The sequence below is a fragment of the Trachurus trachurus genome, assembly GCF_905171665.1.
Source record: "Trachurus trachurus genome assembly, chromosome: 13".
Classification (NCBI taxonomy): domain Eukaryota; kingdom Metazoa; phylum Chordata; class Actinopteri; order Carangiformes; family Carangidae; genus Trachurus; species Trachurus trachurus.
The window spans coordinates 23,104,899-23,126,254 of NC_139892.1; the positions used below are offsets into that span (position 1 = coordinate 23,104,899).

General features: G+C 40.4%; 1 protein-coding gene across 1 annotated transcript; it reads right to left on the reverse strand.

Moving 5' to 3' along the window:
• Positions 1 to 5,597: 5,597 nt before the first annotated feature.
• On the reverse strand, positions 5,598 to 20,388 carry LOC310995513 (SPARC-related modular calcium-binding protein 1-like). The gene is made up of 10 exons (XM_083984590.1): positions 20,112 to 20,388; positions 14,334 to 14,508; positions 13,761 to 13,994; positions 13,485 to 13,535; positions 13,101 to 13,148; positions 11,808 to 11,867; positions 11,358 to 11,550; positions 9,879 to 9,961; positions 9,571 to 9,658; positions 5,598 to 7,228 (listed from the first exon to the last, which is right to left on the reverse strand). Exons 1-10 carry the CDS (start codon positions 20,190 to 20,192, stop codon positions 6,874 to 6,876), a joined length of 1,368 nt encoding a protein of 455 aa, XP_083840716.1. The 5' UTR covers positions 20,193 to 20,388; the 3' UTR covers positions 5,598 to 6,873.
• Positions 20,389 to 21,356: the final 968 nt, after the last annotated feature.

The following is a 21,356-nucleotide window of genomic DNA, read 5'->3' on the forward strand; positions in this document are numbered from 1 at the left end:
GTCGTAATAGAGGTCACCAATTATCCTCACAGATATCACCATGCAGGACGTTCTTGCGCTTTATGACCCTCCTGACTCCCCGTTCACATTGACGCTCCTATAATTGCTGAGTACCAGCTCCTGCTGATAGTGATTTTACCACTGCATTTTCCCAGCGTTGAGAGGTTGCCAATAGATTCCAGCAGCTGCCAACTGAGTCAAACCATTTGAGCACAAACACACTCTTGTTTACTGCAGCCAAGGTTGCATTAAGGCCACTGCAGTGAGGTCATAATGACACACTGTGAATTTAAAGGTCCCATATTGTACAAAGTGAGATTTCCAGATTTCCATGTCTTTGTCGATTTATTAAGCAGGTTTTGGTTTGAGGTTTGTTCCTTTCTTCTGATTGGCTGACTACCAAACCACAAACATATCTTACAGTATTACAGATCAACACCTTGGATAAAACATGGATAAAATGTAAAGCATGGAACCTTTAAGATACATTTTCAGTGATTCAATGGATATAATGATGCACTGGAATGACTGAAATGTGAAGCTTGAGCTTGATAAAAACCACATGATAACTGACTCGCTAGAGAGGTGCGCTGCATTTCCTTACATTCATGACTTGATAAATCCAAACTGATCTACTGATAATTACAGTATCCATATCTTGTAGTTATCAGGAGAGCGTTTCCTAATAACAACCCATCTCAACAAAGGGCAACTCAACAGGAGTATCAAAAATAATCAGACCTGTTGTTGCTACACTCACTCCCTAAGTCTCTATCTCACATTCCTCCGCTGTCTTTATAGTCTGTCTGGCATTTGATATTGTGAGTAGATTACTGAGATGTAATTATGTATCCTTTTTTCCATGAGTCCAGCATGTTTCACATAGAGGAGACTCGTGTGGTTTGTTTCATTTTGATTAACTTGTATTGAAGCGCACATGGGTTCATCTTTGTGTGTGGGTGTACATACATGTGCAGTCAGCATGTTTTTTCATTATACGTTTCCATCTTGTCAGCATGACTCTGTGGCCTTGTGAGGAAAACGATACAGTGAAGGGAAAATAGCAGGTATGGATTTTATGATTTTCATGGATGAATTATAGATTAATCCTAGCATGCAAATGTCCCTGTGTACCGGTGTGTGTGTGTGTGTGTGTGTGTGTGTGGTGTGGTGTGGTGTGGTAAGAGGTGGGGGGCGCAGGGGGGTCGACGTGTCTTGGCAGATTGATGTCTATATGTGACCTGCAGGTCATTTCCTTGTTGTAAGTCATGGGCTCAGTGGAGCACTGCACTTTCACTCAGGTTTGTCACCCTGCGAAACACACACACACACACACACACACACACACACACACACACACACACACACACACACACACACACACACACACACACACACACACACACACACATACACACACACACACACACACACACACACACAGCAATGTCCACCCACAGTAACCATTATAAGCCTATACATTTAAATGTTCCACCTCATCCATAATTCATATCAAAATATAATTTACACAATCCATGTCAATCCCCCATGCCCCACACTCGGGGCTCTATTCCTGCCATATAATGAATAGTTTGTATTATGATAGAAAATCTATCCCTGTGTTTCTGTGAAGTCCTGTACTGTATTAGCATGCAGTGCCTCCTGTTAGGGAGTGTCTGTGGGGAGCAAGTGTATATGACTGCAGGATGTCCCCTCACCTGTGGGTGGTGCTGCTTTCCTTGCTGTCTTAGAACCAGAGTGCCATCTGCTGGTCACAGAAGCATAACTTCTGCAGCAGCACTGGGGCTGTGAGGAGTGGACAGTCCAGGGTGTGGTCAGTCTGATGATGGATTTGTGTTTTCAGTTGAAAGACAACTAACGTTTTCAGATTGTGAGTTTATGTTGATTCCTGATTCCCCACCTGAAGTGAGGGATTCACCTCCTCAGGTGTCTAATACAAAAAGTCAAATGAAACCATGTAAAAAGGAATAATGTACTCACAACTCATAGACACATGAGAGGTTTTAGTAGATCACAGTGTGTGTGCCCTTTTTTTTTTTTTTTTTTTGCTTTTGATGTCTTTAAACACCAAGATCAGAATCTCGAACAGAGAAAAAAAATAAAATAACCCCACAAAGCTATTCAGGCTATTCGATAAAAAGGAAAACGTGATTGGCCAAATAGATTTCTGGCTGTTACCTGGTAACGGATGCTGAAGTTAACAGTCACAGACTTGCTGAGATATTTGAGGACTAAAATAAAACTGTCACTTGGTATGATTTTCAAAAGATCTAAATAGGGATAAAAAAAATAATTCACCAGGACCTTTGCTACAAAAAGAGCAGCTATGCAGAGCAAAGAGAAAATGATCTTGTGTCCAGCTGCATTGTGGTGCAAACACAACTCAGCTAATGTAAACTCAAAAGACTCTGTCGTCTGTCTCTGAGAGACAGAAGGCATGGTGGAATTGATCAGATATGACAGCTCTTATTATGCTGCTTCCCATTCACTTCACCCAAAACCAGAACCAGAAAGTAGTGAACTGTCTCAAAGATGTGACACTTTTCACTAGTGATGAAGTTTTAGAAACAACTTTGAGTTCTTTAATTGGATAGAATCATCATCATCATCATCATCATCATCATCATCATCATCATCATCATCATCATCATCATCATCATCATCATCATCATCATCATCATCAACCTTTATTTAACCAGGCAAACAATTGCTAAGAAAAAATTCTTATTTAAGCAATGGCCTGGTAGGAGGTGAAGGACCTCCTAGGGGGAAAGGGGAGAGGGGGAGAACAAGACAACACTAAAATATTAATTAATCATTAATCCAAAATAGAAAGTGGATTAATGACTGGTAATTACTAATTAATACTGTTAAAAATGTTTGTTTGTTTTGTGTTTGCAGAGAAGAAAATACATCCTTTTTTATCCGCCTTAGGGGCCAAATGGGGCTCAGACAGAAACCAGAGCAACATCTTCCCAATGACAAAGAAATAAAACTTTATTCAAACTGACAATGACATCAGTCACAGTCATTTAGGGTCTTCACGAGCGCTGATGATGTCATGGTATGAGATGTGTGACTGTTTTTTTTTTTTTTTTTTTTTAGATATACAGTAGGCTGTTGGTCTTTCAGGCTCCGTCTCGACACCACAGAGGAAGAGAAATCACTTGTTATGAAGCAGGTGCCAGGTTAACGTCCAGACCAATCACATTTTAGCTACAGCAATATCCTCGGACAGGAGCTAATGCATCCTGGGAAATAATATTTACTTGGCTGTTATGAGATCTGCTGTCCCTCTATTGCTTCCTGTTTATCTGGTGATTTGTTTACTCTGAAACAATGATTAGCTGTTGCTGTGACAACGAGCAGCCTTCCTCTGAGTCTTAGACCAAACAAACAACAGGGAAACCTCTCTAACATCTGCTGATGGCTACAGGCATCAAACAGAGGCCAAGGATATTCCCAACATCATTCCTGACATTACTGAAAAGAACACAGCAACATTATTTTACTGAGAGGACGTTAATTCATTGTGTCCACCGGGCTCATGTTTCAAGTCACTATCAATTAACAAACAACAATATGTCTCAGAAAGTCCTGCAGACTGAAATGATCTAAAATGTATGTGCATATCAAACAGTGCCCAGATGTGTTAATGTACATCAGTCTACTGGCAATATGTTTTTTTAAAAATATGTTAAAACAAAGTAGGGACAAAGAAGGGAAGAGGGTAAGGATGCTTGAAAGGGGAGCTAGAGATAAGAGAAGAATATAGAATATGCCTAAAATGATAAAGTTAAACTTGGAGTGACATAGATGGCATCATACATACAATATGTTGACATAAAGAAACCAGAAAATCAAATGTTACAAGCAGTTTAGTCTGTGTAGGATGACGATGATCAGACGAGAGGAGGAAACTGAGATGTTCACCATGATGAGAGTGAGGATGTTGTATGAGGATGTTTTGTCTTTTAACAGAGAACAAGTATGTAATTACAGGTGTAATGAATGAGTTGATAGAACCTTAAAAGATGAAAATAAAGCAGCAGGAGAGGAAACATGTTGGCTTTTGGCATCAGGTAACTGGTCCATTTGGTCTCTGAGGTTTTGACATTGAAGAAAAAGAGAAATAGAGAGAAAAGCTATTGAGAGAGACATTGTGCTAATATATAAAACCATGAGGAGGACAAGATGACTAATAAAACCACTACAAACTCTGCAGTGCATTCCCTGGTGCTCAGCAGATCCACTTGAGGGGGGACCGGAGGTCTCTGATATCTCTCTCAGACACATGTTAGTTCAATGCCACACCTCCCTCCTCCCACTCTGCATGGCCTTTTCTTCAATCTCTGAATTATCAGCATCCTTTCACCACCTCTTGTCCTTCTCTCCCCCTCCTTTCAATCAGCCATCCTCAAATTCCTGCTGGTCTGGAAACTGCTCTATCTCTGTGCTTCACCCTACCGCTCAGCTCAGCTTCGCTCTGACTCTCCCTGTTTATATTCACCACAGCCACTCTTATCTCTCTGCTCCTCCGTCTTCTTAACTTGGTGCTGAACCAAACCTCTGTGTACCCTTGATGACAGAGAATCAACCATACAATGACAATAAATCTATCTTGAATCTTGAAAGAGAGGTGTAACCTTTTTGCTTCCAATCTGTCTCTGATAGTCACCATGTGTGTAGGGTTGTTGCAGGTAAGGGTGGGGGACCCTGGACAGGACACCAGTCCATTAGTGGGCCAAAATATAGAGACAAACAACACCACACAGACACACTCACATTTACATTTACACACTATGCAGTTTACACTGATCAATCTAAAATCTTTGGACTGTGGGACACATGCACAGAGAGAACGTTGGATAATCTGTGTAAGCCTCAAATACATTCTTGATTTTGATAATAATATTTTTGACAAATAAAGTATCACCTCCACCCCTGTCCTGATGTGTGTGAAGTCATGTCTTGGAACTGTTTCAACAAATTGAGATCTGAATGTTTCTAATGTTTTTAAGAATTTATAATGGACTATATCAGTACACATTAGGAGAAACATGAAATATTACTGTTCTCTTTCATCTCTCTGTTAAGAGTTCACTCCGGTACTAGACTGTATAGTGATGTATAAAGGTAAATGAGATCTGTATAGTAAAGCACTGTAAGTTCTCTGTATGCGCCATTTATTTTGTTATGTGTAGGTCAACAGAAAAGTCATAAATATTAATGTAGAAAAAGAGTCTTTGTCAGACGTCTGCGGCTGCCTGAGCAGGGAGCTGCTGTCATGGCAGAGCTGTGATTGATAGCTCACTGACAACGAGGCCATTTTACAGCTGCCCATGTTTATTTTGATTTCACTAAGGTACATTAACACTCAGACACTGGTGGGAGTAATGTGTCTGGCTGCTGGCCCGAATGCTCAACTCTCCTGGGATGAACTAGAGCAACAACCTGTGGAGGAGGAAAAAGACGCTTTTATCTAAGGCAGCAGACCAATGAGGAGCCACGGTGATGCTGTGATGAGGAGAGGGACAGCTATAGTGTGTATAAAACAACTATGCATCCATGTTAGATCTACGCACACACACGCACACTGAGCTGGAGGGCCTATGCTTAAACAACTTATTAAAACAAACTACATTTTATTTTAGTACAACACTGGGACTTCACCTGTGTTTCTATTTTATGATACCATTTAACTTTATTTTTACTACATGTGTTTGACACAGGACTCATTTCTAAAATGTGATTCATGGTTATAGATTAAACTACTCAAATGTATACAAAGCAAAATACTTACTTCTCCTCCATGACATGTTACTGCATCAATGATAATGTTCAACAATAAATCAGTACCACTGTCAGTATAATGACAAACTTTGGTATATTTTCTGGCAATGGTATTTTCATACAGTGGAGTTGGTGCTATTACTTAAACATACATCATGTGAATAGTTCAGTATAAGCAACACAACAGAAACAGAAGATAAACAGGTTTAGATGGAGATAAACAGAGGTGGTGGCGCACTTAAATTCAAAGTTTGATTGAAAAAGAAATGCACAGGGGCGGTGTGTGGCGCAGTGGTTAAGGCGGCCGCCCCATGTAGAGGCTACAGTCCTCAATGCAGGCGTCCCTGGTTCGAATCCCGCGTCGGGCAGACCTTTCCTGCATGTCATTCCCCCTCTCTCTGCCTCCCCCTTTCCTGTCTATCTATACTGTGCTATCAAATAAAGGCAAAAAAGCCAAAAATATATTTAAAAAAAAAAAGACACAGCTTGAAAGATCTAATAGAATTTATATATGTTTTTTTCACACACAGCAGCTTGAAGGTGACGACAGTCTTGTGCTCACACACTGAATGAATTATAGTAATTGAGTTTTGTGCAGCATGAGCCGGGTTGCTGTGAGCAGCAGCTGGAGGCGGAGCAGGGACTTGGCTCCCTGTTGCTGATCCAGCTGCTGCAGCTGCTCCCACTGAGGTTAACTGGTTAACTGGCCCAGAACAGGTGGAACATTCACGGTGTGCACATTACTTTCTGTGAGACCGTGCCACTGAGATCGATACACTGAAAATCTTTTACTGAAATGTGTCCTGATCTTATTCCTTATTATTATAGTATAAGGTTTTTTGGCTTGTTTGTAATTAGTTAGTATTCTTACAACAATTATAAACCTGTCTTTAGGGCATTGATGTTTGTTACTGCAGGTGACATCATCATGACATGCAGTCGGAAAAACACTGAGAGCAGCAGTGTAGATCGAAAACACTGGAAGCTACTTGCTTGAAAAGAGGAACAGTTATCAAATACTTTTTTACACTTGAGTCAGACTCATGACTCTAACCCACTTCAGAGTCCCAGGCAGACCCTCAGCTCCTGCAGCGTCAGGCCTCTGTCTCCGTCCCTGTCACAGTACTGAGCGAACTTCTTGGCGCACCGTCGCGGTTTCAACCGCCGACGCAGGAACTGGCGAAGCGGTCGAGCCTCGCGCTCGCTCAGCACCCTGCTGCCATCCACGTCCAGCTGACTGAAATGCCACTGTAGCACCTGATCCCGTCTGGAGGACTCCACAGCTGCCGGAGTAGTAGAGGGAGCAATGTTCAGAGGTGAGGAGGCGGAGGAGGAGGAAGATGATGAAGGAGTGGAAGAGGGTGGAGTGTTTGGAAATAGAGAGGGAGCGTTGGAAGCTGGTGTGTTGACAGACCTGGTGGAAAGCGACAGGACAAAACCAAAGGGTGAGACTTCTTGTTGACGCCAATTCTTGAGGAACTAACAGGGATAAAAGCAGTCATGATGATTTTCATGTTGAAGGTCTGGAAGGTTTATAACAAAATGAATATGCATTTCCATGTCAAGACCTGATTTCAGGTCAACTCTTTAAGAAGGGTTATTCTTTACATTATTTATAATGAACAGGGCAAGAAGTAGGCCTCTATCGCTGAATGTCTGCACCTCATATAAATTCAAACCTTCTCGATTCACAATACTCCTGAAAAGCTAAAAGAAAAATATATTTCACAAGGAAATAGCAGCCTGTGGAAAAAAAAAAATCTGTTTAACAGTGAGCAAAAGCACAGCTTCAATTTTTAGCTTTGGACACAAACAAACCTGAAAAGTGAACTAAAGTTTTCAGTAAAGTGAAGGATACAGTATATGATTTGGACATGTGTGTCTGAATGTGTGAGAGAAGGCGAGAACAGACGAGTCCCCTCACACATCTCAACCAAACAATCACACAACTCTCCATCTAATAAAAAGCAGGAACATCAGAAAAGAAATACAAGATGCAAATATTGGGGATGTGTGTAAATGTACTGAGGGACTGGGGGAGTCAGGGGACGAAAACAGATGGAGGGGCAGTGGTGTGGTGACTGTGTTAACAGGAAGAGAGCAGCAAAACAGGGAAACAGATGGATTTGGCCTCTTCCTTTCAGTTTAGTTCAGTTAATCAGGTGCTTGATCAGATCTGTGATGCTCTCTTAAGTGTGAAATTGGTTTTCATTTGGCAGTCAGATCTGTGTCTCAGAACTGGAACATCACAAAACAAAAGTTATGCAGGCACTGAAGTCCAACATGAGGCAGGTTACATGTTCCCACATGACAATAACAAAGAAGAAGAATACTGTATGACCACTGGATGAAAAGATGAAGCCTCAAGGCAGTGAGTCTGAAAATGTTTCACAGGGTTTATGAATAGAGTGCAGTTTGGTAAAATATATAAAATATAAACCAAGATGTATGTATTTATTATGGGTTTGATTGATTGATTGATTGATTGATTGATTGATTGATTGATTGATTGATTGATTGATTGATTGATTGATTGATTGGTTGATTGATTGATTGATTGATTGATATCTTTATTTCGATCATGTAAACGACAATGTAAAAAAATAAAATAAATAAGATAAAATAATAATATAATAAGGAAATAAGTGAACAGCATAAATTTATACACAAAAAAGTAACATCTCATAAGCAACGCAGTTTACATGAGCGAAAAGGAGTAGGAAGAAGTATAAACTTATCTAATCCTACCCCCATAATTTTGACTATATGTTCTAATCAAAATCATAGCACAAAGACATACATTTATTATTTCATTCCTCCATTACACTATGTACCATTTCCTGCCACATTTTAATCCAAATAGTAAGTAAGCAAACACCTTGTGTGAATTATTCAATGTACCTCTGGAGAATCATTTCTTTATGTCTCTTTTTAAACATGATTACACTCGAAATGTTTTTGATTTCAGTACTCATATTATTACTCATAACGATACATTGATCTACTAAACTGTTTAATGAGCAATTACATAGATAACATCGATCCCAAATGAAAGCATCAATCACACATCAATACATATCATTTGTAAGATGCACGTTTATTTTGAAATTCTCCTGGCATGTCTGAGCAATTGCGGCAATTTCACATTTCATATTTTCAAGTTGTAAAAGCATTTTGTTAGAGACTCTAAAGAGGATTAAGGTTTACATTAAAATCTACCCTTAAAATCCTGCTTTAAATATATAATTTTGAATGTTCTCTCAGTTTTCTTTGATAGGATGTCAAAATTGTAAACCTCAATCGTTTATATTGAACAGGAATGTATTTTTTTTTATTAACCATTGTTTTTCATTTAAGTTTGTAGTTGAGCTTTAACATAAATATATACTTCAGTTTGTTTTTCAGTTTTTTTGCGATTTGATATGAATGGAAGTGAATGTGATAAGCAATGATAAACAGATAATATAATCTCAAATCGATCCCTAGTCCCTGAATCAAACTCAAATTATATTGTAACAGATCTTGTGATATCTACAAACACTGAATCGTTGTCCACTGAGTTGATATGATATTGTATCGTGGCCAAACTTGAGATTTACAGCCCTGGTATTTATCTGACAGGTACCTTCAATACAACTGAGCTTCTCAAGATATAATGAGTTATGCTTATTCTATGCTTATTATTAGTTATGCTTATTCTCTGATCTACTTTTGTTCAGTGAAGGGTGTTATGATGAGAAAAATGGATAGACGTACTTGTAGAGACTCCCAGCATGCTCTGCTTCCAGCTGCAGAGCTCTGATTAGACTCTGTAAGAACAGCTCCTTACGCGCTCCAGGACACCCTGTGGGGAAAGAATAAAAAGGATTGTTTAGTCTCTTTGGACACTTCACATGACGTATACATAATATATATATATATACATATATTGCCTAAAGTAAACATTAAGAGGTCTTTACATTTGTATCAACTGCTTCAGATGAATGTTTGTGTTGAAAAGGCAAAACTTCTGATATATTTTACAGTTTTGAGGGGCATTTTTAGACACTGCCTAAAATATTTACCGGGCAGAGGTTTTTCCCTGTACCTCTTCCTGTCTGCTCTGCCTGGATCCTCCTCTACCCCAGTGCAGTCTGGGATACGATTCCTGCAGAGAGAAAAAACAGCAACCAAATTTACATTTTTACATTTACTTAAATATGTATCAGAATGATTAGAGCCTGAAAGAGTAAGCTGACTACTGACTGTTCAGAGCAAAAACTTAAAGCCAGTTTTTACTACACGTTTACACTACTGTATTACATCATGCATTGCTTTATACTGACCATGAAATAACACACACTTAAAAAGAGAAACATTATAAACTTCACATGGTTATCATGGGGAAAGATTTGATTAGTTTTATCTGGATTTAGCTAATAAACTGTGGCTTATCTGAACCAAAGGTAACTTTTATTATTAGATTTGTATTTTTATTTTTTAGAAGTAACTGCTCACTACAACACATTTAAAGGTGGTCAAATTGTGGTCTGCTGACTCACTGCTACTCTTCAGATGGAGCAAAGCAGCTCATTCTCCTAAAGCTGAAGCCACAAAGTCCTGAGGGAGGGAATAGCCTGCCCTGTACACATAATACAATATCACCACCACATGGGTAATTAGGAGAGCAGGAACTGGGCTGGAAGTTATTCTGCTCACATTTTTACTCATCACGTTAAATGTCATTCATTGTGTATGTTGGTGGGAATGACTCAGTCCCTTGTGAGCCACTGTACATATTTGTGGCAGTGGAAATTTTCTTACTGTCTATGTGTGAATTTCTGAAATTGCACAGAAAAACAAAAAGTGTTCAGCTCTTCTGTTTATACTGTATGATGCTACATTTATATGAATCTGGCTAAAAAACTATAAAAAAGAGTGCTTATCTGCCAAGAGGCAAAACAAATGTATTATTTAATTGGTCAACAGTGATTTTCTTTCCCTGTTAAATCTAATTAAATACTTTATATAACACAGCCAGCAAGAGTATACACTGGTCGTCAGGAGGAGGACTAAAAAAAACATCATAAGGCTGCAGGGAGCTTTCTTCACTCCAGTGAACCAGAGAAAACCATCACATGAAAACATCCAACACTTTCCTCTCAGGGGCTTGTGAGCAGCTGAGCGTCAACAACGCTGATAAAACCCCTGGAGAACAGAGCAGCCCAACCACAGTTCATTCTGATTTGTTTGGCGTGTTTCCTTTAAGAAAAACCCACCTGGGGAACAGTCACAGTAACTGGTCTGAAACCAGATAATTAAGATGAAATGCTACTGTGCATAACCACATCTGTCTCTGTATATACCAGTCAGATCAAATGGAGATGATGAGAGGGAAGGAGAGGAAGACTGGGGCAACTAAAGACAATGAAAGTAAGAAAGAGAAAGAGAAAGTGTGAAGAAGAGGTGGAGATGGAAAGAAAAGAAAAAAACAAACAAAATGCAACAAAACACAGTTTAGTCATGAAAAGCTGAACTATAGATCTAATTGAATGATTGATTACCTTGCTGAGGTGCCCGATAGTGGTCTGCCGCTATCAACCCTCACACACCAGCAGTAACCTGTAGCAGTGTGACACTGCACAGGGCTGTAGCGGCCATCTGCACTGCATTCTGGGATAAAACGCTCTTCCTGCCAGGCTGAATGCATCTGAGAGAGTAGCGACGCTCGCTCGCGCTCACAGGTCTGAGGACTGTCTACACACACACAAACACACAATTACTACAGTATTTGTTGGGTGTACGAGTGACAATACTCTCACTCTACACTTCATGTTAATCTCTTTCTTTATACTGAGCTCAGAGTTGGAGGTGACGGGCTGCTTTGCACATGAGAAGACAGAATATTCACCACCACATTCATCCATCATATCAAATACTGTATACTATACATATACACTAAGATAATTTTACACACTCATATAGTATGCACACTTCACATTAGTCCATCTTACCAGTGGGTCGTCTGACGGAGTTCATCAGGATCGTCACCCAAATTGGAGGAGCGGTCATCTCTGAACAGGATATATATTAGAATGGTATTTGTGCTTGATTAGATGTTGTACATAGGAGAGTGGAGGAAAAGTGGGAGTAAAAGCCCCAACGGTAAAACTAAGAGGTCCCGATGTCAATATCCAATATGACATCAGTCTACAGACAGTTTACAGCAAAACAAGCAATACAAAGTAACAACCTGGTCAAATTTTATGCATTAGTTTCTGTGGGGAGGGAAGTATTAATAATGGATAACAGTGTTTCCTTTGCCAGAAAACAAAACCATCTCAGTGATAAAGAAAGTCTTCTCAGCTTTGTGATTCTAACTGGCAAGGTAGATTTAAAATATAAATCTTTCTGTGCTTTATCATAGACTACTGTGAAGCATATCGAGGAGCGATTTAAACAGCTGCTTATTTACACATCCAGCAGTTATGTAGCAATGGCATGTTCAGTCCCAGTTTTAACATCGTCATTTTATCGAAATAACAGTAATAAACTTAAAGAGGAACTATGTCCGGTCGCTTTTCTGCTGTTTTGCTAACCCTCCTCTTGGCCATGTGCATTTGTTTACAATGAAGCCAGTGAGAAATCAATCAATAGAGCGGTACATAACTTTATACAGTATCATATACGGTGTTACAATGTGTATATTTGTGTAGTTTAATCTGTCATAAACAAGAGATTATGAGTTACGGGGCGCGTTGCGGTGCCACAGAGACGAGAACTGGGACACTGGGGCAGTGGCTCTGATCTTACAAGGTTGTTTTTCAGCCAAGAGACACAATAAGTGACACACACGTGGAAGGCAGAAAGCCTTCATTGTCTCTCGTAACAAGTTAAGCCATTTACTAAATCATCACAATTACTCCAAATCTGTTTAACAAAGGTAAAAATGTAGTATAGTTTAGCTACAAATCCTGCATAGTTCCTCTTTAAAGATGGAGTGAGTTGTAATGTGAGTTTGGAGTAGGGATGTGTTTTGGCAGGTATTTGCTCTGGCTGTTGAGTTGCCCCCTCAGAGAGTCAGTGGAACAGGAGCCAAACCAGAACCTGCTTTACTTTACTCTGTTGTAATAAATCACTGCATGATTAAGTACAACATGCAGCATGTAATCAAAGATATTAAATGTCTGGAATAGGATGGAATGGATGAAATCTGTGCATCAGTAACTATTGACACAACTTCTATGGTAATTTCTCTATAAGAACTAAATGACTTGTGTTTTTATGTTCACCATGGGATTTGTTACCTGTAGGTTTTCTGGGCTCCAATGTTGGCCTGGGTTCATCAACTTCATCTGTAAAAAAAATGAAATGAAAAAAAAACTGTGAATAAAACACGAATGAGGGAGGAAATAATCCAGACAGGGGAGTGGGAGAACGGTGTGAAGAATCAATTGCAGGGAAAATGAGTCAGGCAGAGAGACGTTTTCTTGGCACGTCCTGGTGTGTGAAGTGGTCTGAGAATGTAGTGCAGGTGTGACTGGCACAGACACAACCAGTATCATGCCAGAAAAAGGACAAATGAGAGACATGCTGAACTCATTGAATGCATGTGAATGCAAAGAACAAGTACAATACATGAGCAGTAGATCAGTAGATAAGAATGAGGTGAATAAAAACATCTTTGTCACCTTTGATAGCAGGTGAATCTGCATCGATGGTCTGAGCCAACTTGATACGATCTGTTCACAATAACAGAAACGGATTTTAAGCAGATTTGATTTAAGCAACAGGACTCCTCTGATCTTCTTTGCAACACAAAACAACAGCTTTGTTGGAAACACGACCTACAGAATGGCATTAAATTAAATTGCCTTCATTTATTTTCTTAGTTTATAATTGAACACTAATTGAATTGTCTATAATCAGTGTCAAAGATAGGTATCCCTATAATTTGTCGCTCTGACCAGTGCAGTTGGGCATCAGATGGAGGACCGAGGTCCCACTGAGGGGTTTGCCGTCCGGTGTGGAGCACCAACAGTATCCGGTCTGGTTGTGGCATTGCACCGGCAGAAAGTGACCGTCCTGATGGCATTGTGGTGTGAACATGGCAGCTGCAGGACTGACATGGCTGCTACCACTGTGGGTGTTGGCCTCCAGGGCCTGAGCCCGAGCCAGCTGGCATTTGGACTGGCTCAGATCTAAAATCAAAGGGAAATAAGTCAGTACGATCCAAATTTGCTCCTGAACACAGACATGAAGGCTGTGCTCGGTTGAACTCTCCCGTGTTCCTCTTTTTAATGCAGCAGGTCATTTCAATCAGAGCACATGCTCATTTTCCATCTGTTTGTATAAAACCCCATGGCGTTAGTGTCCTTACAGTACTGTATGTGTAAGTACTGAATATCCTCAGTTTCTGTTTCTGAACGTATGTCACATACAATGTATTGTTTTATGAGTAAAAAACAGACAGTCAACATCTGAACACCATCAAAAAGACAATCAACAGGTGTTGATGACGCAGTAGTGAGGGTGTGTACCTGAGCAGTGTGCTCGTGGAGCGAGGCGTAGCTGTGTGTTGATGCACTGTGCTCTCTGGAAGGCGCAGAGTGACTTGTACAACCTGCCGTTGCTGCCACACACGGCTCTGTGGCGCCCTCTCTGGCAGTCCAGGACACAACCACGGGGCCACATGTTCTCAGAGATCAGGAAAGGCTAAAAAACACACAAACATATTGTTTCCTGTGGTTACTTTGCTGCAGAAATGATTCCCTTTTTATCGTCACTACATGGACAAAACTTTCATCCTGTACTTCAGTCAAACTTTCAGACTGTTCTCTGACAGTGACACTGTGCAATAATGAAACTGTCCAAAATGCTGCAGGTGGACTGAGGGCATGGAGGGTGGAAGGCATTGGGCCATGCATGAGCGACCCGTCTGTGGAGGATAAATTGGCTTCATTGTGATTCCTGGAAAAAAAAATGGGCTGAGGGAGAGAAAGAGGCAGAATGGAAGAGGGTGAGAAAGCGAGTGAGAGAGGAGAGAGGGTGTTAGTCACAACAGTCAACACATCTGAAACATGAAGACGTCTCAGGATGGCTGAGCAGAGGAGCCTCCGTCTCTCTTCCACCTGATATTTTAACTGTGTAAGCTCCAGTTTAGAAAACTAATGAGTGAGTAAACTTTAATAATTGAGGTGAAGATGGCAGCATCCTCCCTGCAGGGAGACGCTATACGTCTGTGCTGTCAGGAACTGTGAGTGGAGGAGGGCGGGTGTTGGCTTTGTGCCTGACAGCCAGACTTCTACACAGAAGCTTTTTCATGCCTGTAAAACGAGTCTCTGACAGCAAAGTGTTTTAGAATAACTCTATTAAAACCTTGAACCAGCCAATAGAAACACATTTCCTTCCCAACAGGTTCATGCCGCCTGATCCTTGGCAGACAGCTCTTTTTTTTACACTCTATGGGCTGACTAATTCAAAATATTTCGGTAAATTGCTTCCATAAAAAATTTTGCTATAAGTGAGGGGGAAAAAACTTTTCAGCAGATTATTAGTCTCATTTAGCCTCTACACTCAACTTTACTGGCAAGCACTCAGAGATGGCAAAGTTTCCAAACAATCTCCACAGGCTCAGAAGGGGCCGTATTTGGATGGACAAACTTTTTCTGCTTTCATAACCAAAACATACATTTTCTTTCTGTCTGCATTTCTTACTCTCAAAACTATCAACCTACTGAAAAACATACATTGGGCAAAAATCGAAATAATTCTTGTCCTTTGTGCTTTTCTCACACCATCATTTCATCTGTAACTGTGTGAGAAGTTGTCACTCAGTCGGGGCAACATACACATCAGGTGCAGAACCTGAGAACTATAAATTAATTTGAATGAATTTCCCTCGGGATAAATAAAGTATCTATCTATCTATCTATCTATCTATCTATCTATCTATCTATCTATCTATCTATCTATCTATCTATCTATCTATCTATCTATCTATCTATCTATCTATCTATCTATCTATCTATCTATCTATCAATCAGATATAATAACAGGAGCCTCTGACACTGTTGACAGATACCACCCACAGGTGCCTGCAGATAAGTTTATTGTTCCATGTTAGAGAGATGACAGTCATTTTGAGATGATATGGAACAACACAATGAGCCATGTGATCTCGAGCTTAATTAGTGTCAATGTGTCATTGTTTAACACAAATGACCCCATCAGCTCCGAATTTGGAATGGGTGCTATGTGAGTGTCTGAAATGCTGCGTGAGGTGAGCTGGAGCCGGAGGCATTTAAATGTGTTAGAGGGTGAAATGGAGTGTGGAGAGGAGAAGAGAGGGGAATATGCTGAGCGTGATGATCCAAATTATTCCCACATACTCCTCTGAGCTCCTGACAACAACACTCTCACAGCTCAAAAATGAAACAGCCTCACACACACACTCCAAAATATACATTAGATTGGTCACACTGCCACACAGACTAACTAAAAACACTACAAACGGACAGGGTAGCGCACGTACAGCACACACACACTCATACAAAGCTGGCAATTGACCCCACCCTCTCACTCCTCATCAGTGCCTCTTTGTCCATTGCCCCCTCCCCTCTCTCGCTCCACACACACGTTCAGGGACATAGGCTTTCTCCCAGCTCTAAGACACATGAGTAAATTTGCCATGATGTCCAACAGTGTTGACATAATTTAGTGGTGAATGAGACCACTGTAAGTCAATGTGAAGACATTCACCTGTGTTGAGTCCACACATCAATGTGCACAAAACGGGAGAGAAACCTGTGATGCTGCTTTCTTCTGCTTCTTCTCACTTCTTTTCATATTGTCTGTCACCTCATCATCAAAGCTAAGTGTTACTTGTTCTTCTTCAAAAACAACTTCATATCACACAGGCAAAAATGTCTATAACTTAACAGACTGTACATATTTTCTCTGTTTCAAATCATTGTAGATATCATAATTATATCATATTATTATTTTATAGTTTTTTATTGACAAAATGTTGAGATTATTATTTGAAGAAATAACCAAATAAACCAAACAATAATTGATCATGAATTGATGTCACAGTTCTAAATAGTAATACAGAATAATGAAATAAAGGATCATTCATATATACATATATATAGTATATAATATAATATAAGATTTAAACTGTTTGGTAATTCATTAAGCCCACCAAACTGAACTTGTCTTCTTCTTTTTTAGCTCCAGTTTGATTCAGTTGCCATTTTAAGGAGGGGGGGTGAAGGCAGGATAGTGAAACAGAGCATGAAGACCACAGGTTCAGTCCAATCAAAGCCCAAAATCATTTTGTTGCTAGAGCCTTCCCTGAACCACAGGGCTGCCCATCGAACAGCTGACACAGTAAAGACCTTTCTCACCACTAATAGTTGAAAATGTCTCTTGTCGGGGCATCAGTGTAAAGATGAATCCCTCTCAAAACCTTCCAGCTTAAATTAATGATATCAGATGACATGAAATCTTCAGTTCCACTGCTTTTGCGCTTTGAATGTTAAACTGTAATGGATAGCAGATGAAAAAAGTATGGATGGTGGACAAGAAGGAGATGGAAGGAATGAAGAACGGAAAAGAGAGAGAGAGATGGAATAAGGAAATGAGGGGAGGAATGGAAGAAGAGATGGGGGCGATAAATAAAGAAACTAGGTTTGGAAAAAAAAGTATGGAAAAGAAAGAGAGGAAGAAAACTGAGGGAATGGAGGATCACATGGATGGAGAAAATCAATGGAGAACAGAAGGAAACAGAAGAGTAAACAAAGAATTGATGCCTTTGAAATTGATATGGATATAGAGAAAGACAAGAGGGAGCCAGAGACAGGGGGACAGAAAACAGGTTTGAAGGGAAAGTGAGGGGAGGGATAGGGAACAAGATGTATGAAAGACGGTATTGAAGGAAAAATGTGATTAGAGGAATTAAGAGAGGTGTGCAGAGGGAATGGAGAAAGGATTGAAAGTCTGGGTGGAATGAATACGAAGGTAGACCAGAGCAGCGGAGGGCAGGAGCCCAGGTGCAAAGTGCTGGGCAGACTGGATTTCCTGTCTGTCAGGTACAAGTACAGCAACTACAATATCCTCAGTGTTGAAACAATTACCACCAGTGTTTCTGGGCCTATAAAATGTCAGAGCCGTGGGTGTGCGTGAGAGAGAGAGAGAGAGAGAGGGAGAGAGAGAGAGAGGAGGGGGGGCAGGAAGTGAGCGGGCAGACAAAAAAGCTGGCTCACACCCTCCAGATACTGCCGACCAGCTGCTGTAGGGAAACTCATCTCCACAGCTTTGTGCAAAATGTGATGCTGCTGAAAGGCCTGTTAAACCGCAGCAGCAGGATTCAGCGTCTGAACAAAACGTGTTGTGGTTCTGCAGCTTGTTGAGCAGTGACATGCTGACTTGTGAACGCAGCTTCTGCTCTTCACCTTTAATATGCACAGCAAACATTGAAGTGGTCAGTAACACACAGATGAAGGGATCTTGACGACATGTTTAACATCTCAGGGGATTCAGAGAGAGGTGCGTGTGTCTGTGTACACGTATCACTTTCACACACCCTCAGCGATGATGACAGACAGTAGGCTGTGACGCACAAACACAAGAATCAGACTCGAATGTTCCTGTGTAGACAATGTGTCTGTGCTGCTCTGTTAACATGAAGTTTAAAGAAGCAGACAAATTTCAGCACATTAGTTTCAAATTGTCTGTTAATTGCTAACCATTGCCAAAGCATAGTTGTCAGATGTAATTCTGATATTTAAAAGATGTGGTGAGTAAAGAAAGTCTTGAGATGTCACAGTGAGTGAATGTCATGTTTTATTTACATTTTTTCTATTGTAAAATGTTGAAATTGTCCCTCTCTCTGTCACACACCATGTGTTAATGTTGCTCCAAACATCACTCAGTGTTACAGCTTCCCTGAAGCACTGAAAGACATCATGAAAGGTTTCAAACAGAGACTTCTCTGGTTATTAGTATTAATGTGGCATCTAGACCCACTTCAAACAAAACATTTCCCTGTATAGATGGTCGCTTTAAGGAACAGTTTCTTAAAAACCCCACTCTCAACTGCATAAAGACAAGACTGGTCAAGAAAGTTTTATATCTGATGTTTATAGACTTGACATCATATATTTCGGTCTCATTGTAAACAGATGAAACTGATAGCTTCTTGTAAACTATAAAAACACAATTTAAAATGTAAAGCTTCCAAAGAGCAGCCTCAATCCTCTAACAACTTCAAATTTGTGTTTTTACTTTTTTTTTTTTTCCTGGGGGAATCGTGAAAACACATTTACTGGTATATTTCCATGTGGGATCTCCATAACATTCACGTATTTTTAGGCTCTTACACTGTGCATTTGATATTCATTTGGTTGATTTGTCCTTGACACACACACACACACACACACACACACACACACACACACACACACACACACACACACACACACACACACACACACACACACACACACACACACACACACACACACACACACACACACGTTTCTCACCGAGTAGCAAATTAAATATTTGCTTGGTAGTGATTTGTGTGTTTGTGGTTGGGTCTTGCTGGCTGGTGTTACCCTGCCATCCTCCAGGGATCTCACACACACCAGGGACAAGTCCTAGGCCTACGACTGTGTTGTCAAGTCTGTTCAGTTTTAATAAACCAATTACAAGATAAAGTTAATAAGACCAGGCAATTTGGAGGCTTCCCCCAAACAGCCAGCAAGTTACAACAAAGATTTAACTCTCCTCTGTAATCAAACTGAAAGCAGTGGCTTCACTACTACTACTACTACTACTACTACTAGGCTATAACTTACTATCTTTTATTTTGTTATTCTTCTCAACTTGATCTATATCTTTACTTAGTACATATTTTTAAGCCAGAACTATTAGCAGCAGCTTCATGAATGCAAGTAAAAGTCAAAGAAGCCCACATGGGACATGGCTACATGGGACTAATAAACTAATAATGATAACAAAGGACAGACTGTTGTATTGTATTTAAAGGAATACGTCGTAAATGAAAAAAAAGGATGGTTTGTCTGAAGTATTTTAAAACAACCTAAAGCATTACACGTCCATAAATGTGAACTGATTTGGTGGTTACTGTGCGGATTTTATGAGGCTCTGGTTAGCAGCCTATAGTTAGTGGTTCTAGTGACTTGTCAGCTCAGCGTCAAATTAAACACCTGTAGTGGAAACAAACTCCACAGACGTTTGTGACCCACTAGTTACTTATGCGATGAAGTTGAGTGGAGTGTGTGTCTTACCGCTGTCCTGTCGGTCTGCACTGACCCCGACAGCAGGAGGACGAGCAGAGCCTGGCAGGTGAAGGTGAGCGCGAGCTTCATTCCTGCCACGGCGGCCACGCGCCTTTTACTCCTCTGGTTCCTGGGCTTCAAAGCGACCGCAGCTGGTCTGTGGATGTTGGTGATGAGGGACAATCGAAGCAGCAAGGACCCGGTCCGGTCACGACTTCACCGTCATCTCATTCGTAAGTCACAAAGCTGCTCATGTTGTTGTTGAGCCGTTCCCCACCAGACCATAGAGCGCGTAAAGCAGGTCCAGCTGTGGGCTGCTGCTGCTGCTGCTGCCGCTGCTGCTGCTGTACGAGCACATTACACTCTCCCCACCAGAACGGAGGCCTAGGCTACCGCTCATTTCCGGTCTACGTGCCTAAACCAATTGAACAAGACGTCTTTTTGACATGCTTTTATTGACACTGTTCACTTGGGTTTATAGGTTTTTTTTTAGGATTATCTGTCTTACATTGTGTCAGCTATAGTTTGCGCCTTCAATTGGTTACAGGTGTTCGTTATCTCATTGATTATTTGTACCACATCATCACATTACAATCAATGACAACAGTCTTGGAAGCAGTGTGCTCTCTGTGGCAAAGTGGCAGAGTAAAGGTTTACTGATCAAGAGATCATAGGTTTGATTCCTGCCTCAGTCATGTCATTGCTTGACTTTACTTGATTGATTCCAACTTTTCAGATGTCACTGGACAGTCTTTGATTCCTGATAGTATAAAGCTCATTTTAACTCAGGTCCTCTGTGGCCATATGGTTAGTGTGTTAGGTTACCACTCATAGAGTTGTGGGTTCAATTCCTTCCTTGGACATGTTTCTTGTGTGCCATTCCGCATGTCTTTGTCAATTTATTCTGCTAATTCAGCATGGTTCAGCAATGGCTTTCAGCATTCACACGCATGTTCCGTTAGGAAATGCTGTTTCTAGTTAAAGTAAGAGAGGCTAATGAAAAGTAAAAAAGTTGATTAAATGGTTCGACAGTGTCATATTTAATGCAAACTGGCCTAAATGTTAAATAAATGATGCAAGTTAGACAGACTGACATGCAAGTAAACATTATACACTAGCAGGGACGCATATGCCACAAAGTTCTCTAAAAGTTTGGCTGAGAATTTTGGAATGTGACCATGTTCAATAATTTTTGTTTATGTGCTTATAATTATACACAGGACAGTAACCAGATGTAGTATTATTTATGACTTT

What these genes read in the sequence shown, in the direction of transcription:
- LOC310995513 (XM_083984590.1), bottom strand. Translation starts at nt 20,192, where the DNA reads ATGAAGCTCGCGCTCACCTTCACCTGCCAGGCTCTGCTCGTCCTCCTG. An exon ending in CTCCGTCAGACGACCCACTG is followed by an intron (nt 11,551 to 11,807) that starts GTAAGATGGACT and finishes GTGTGTGTGTAG; the next exon opens with ACAGTCCTCAGACCTGTGAG. An exon ending in CAGGGAAAAACCTCTGCCCG is followed by an intron (nt 9,659 to 9,878) that starts GTAAATATTTTA and finishes CTTTCCCCACAG; the next exon opens with GGTGTCCTGGAGCGCGTAAG.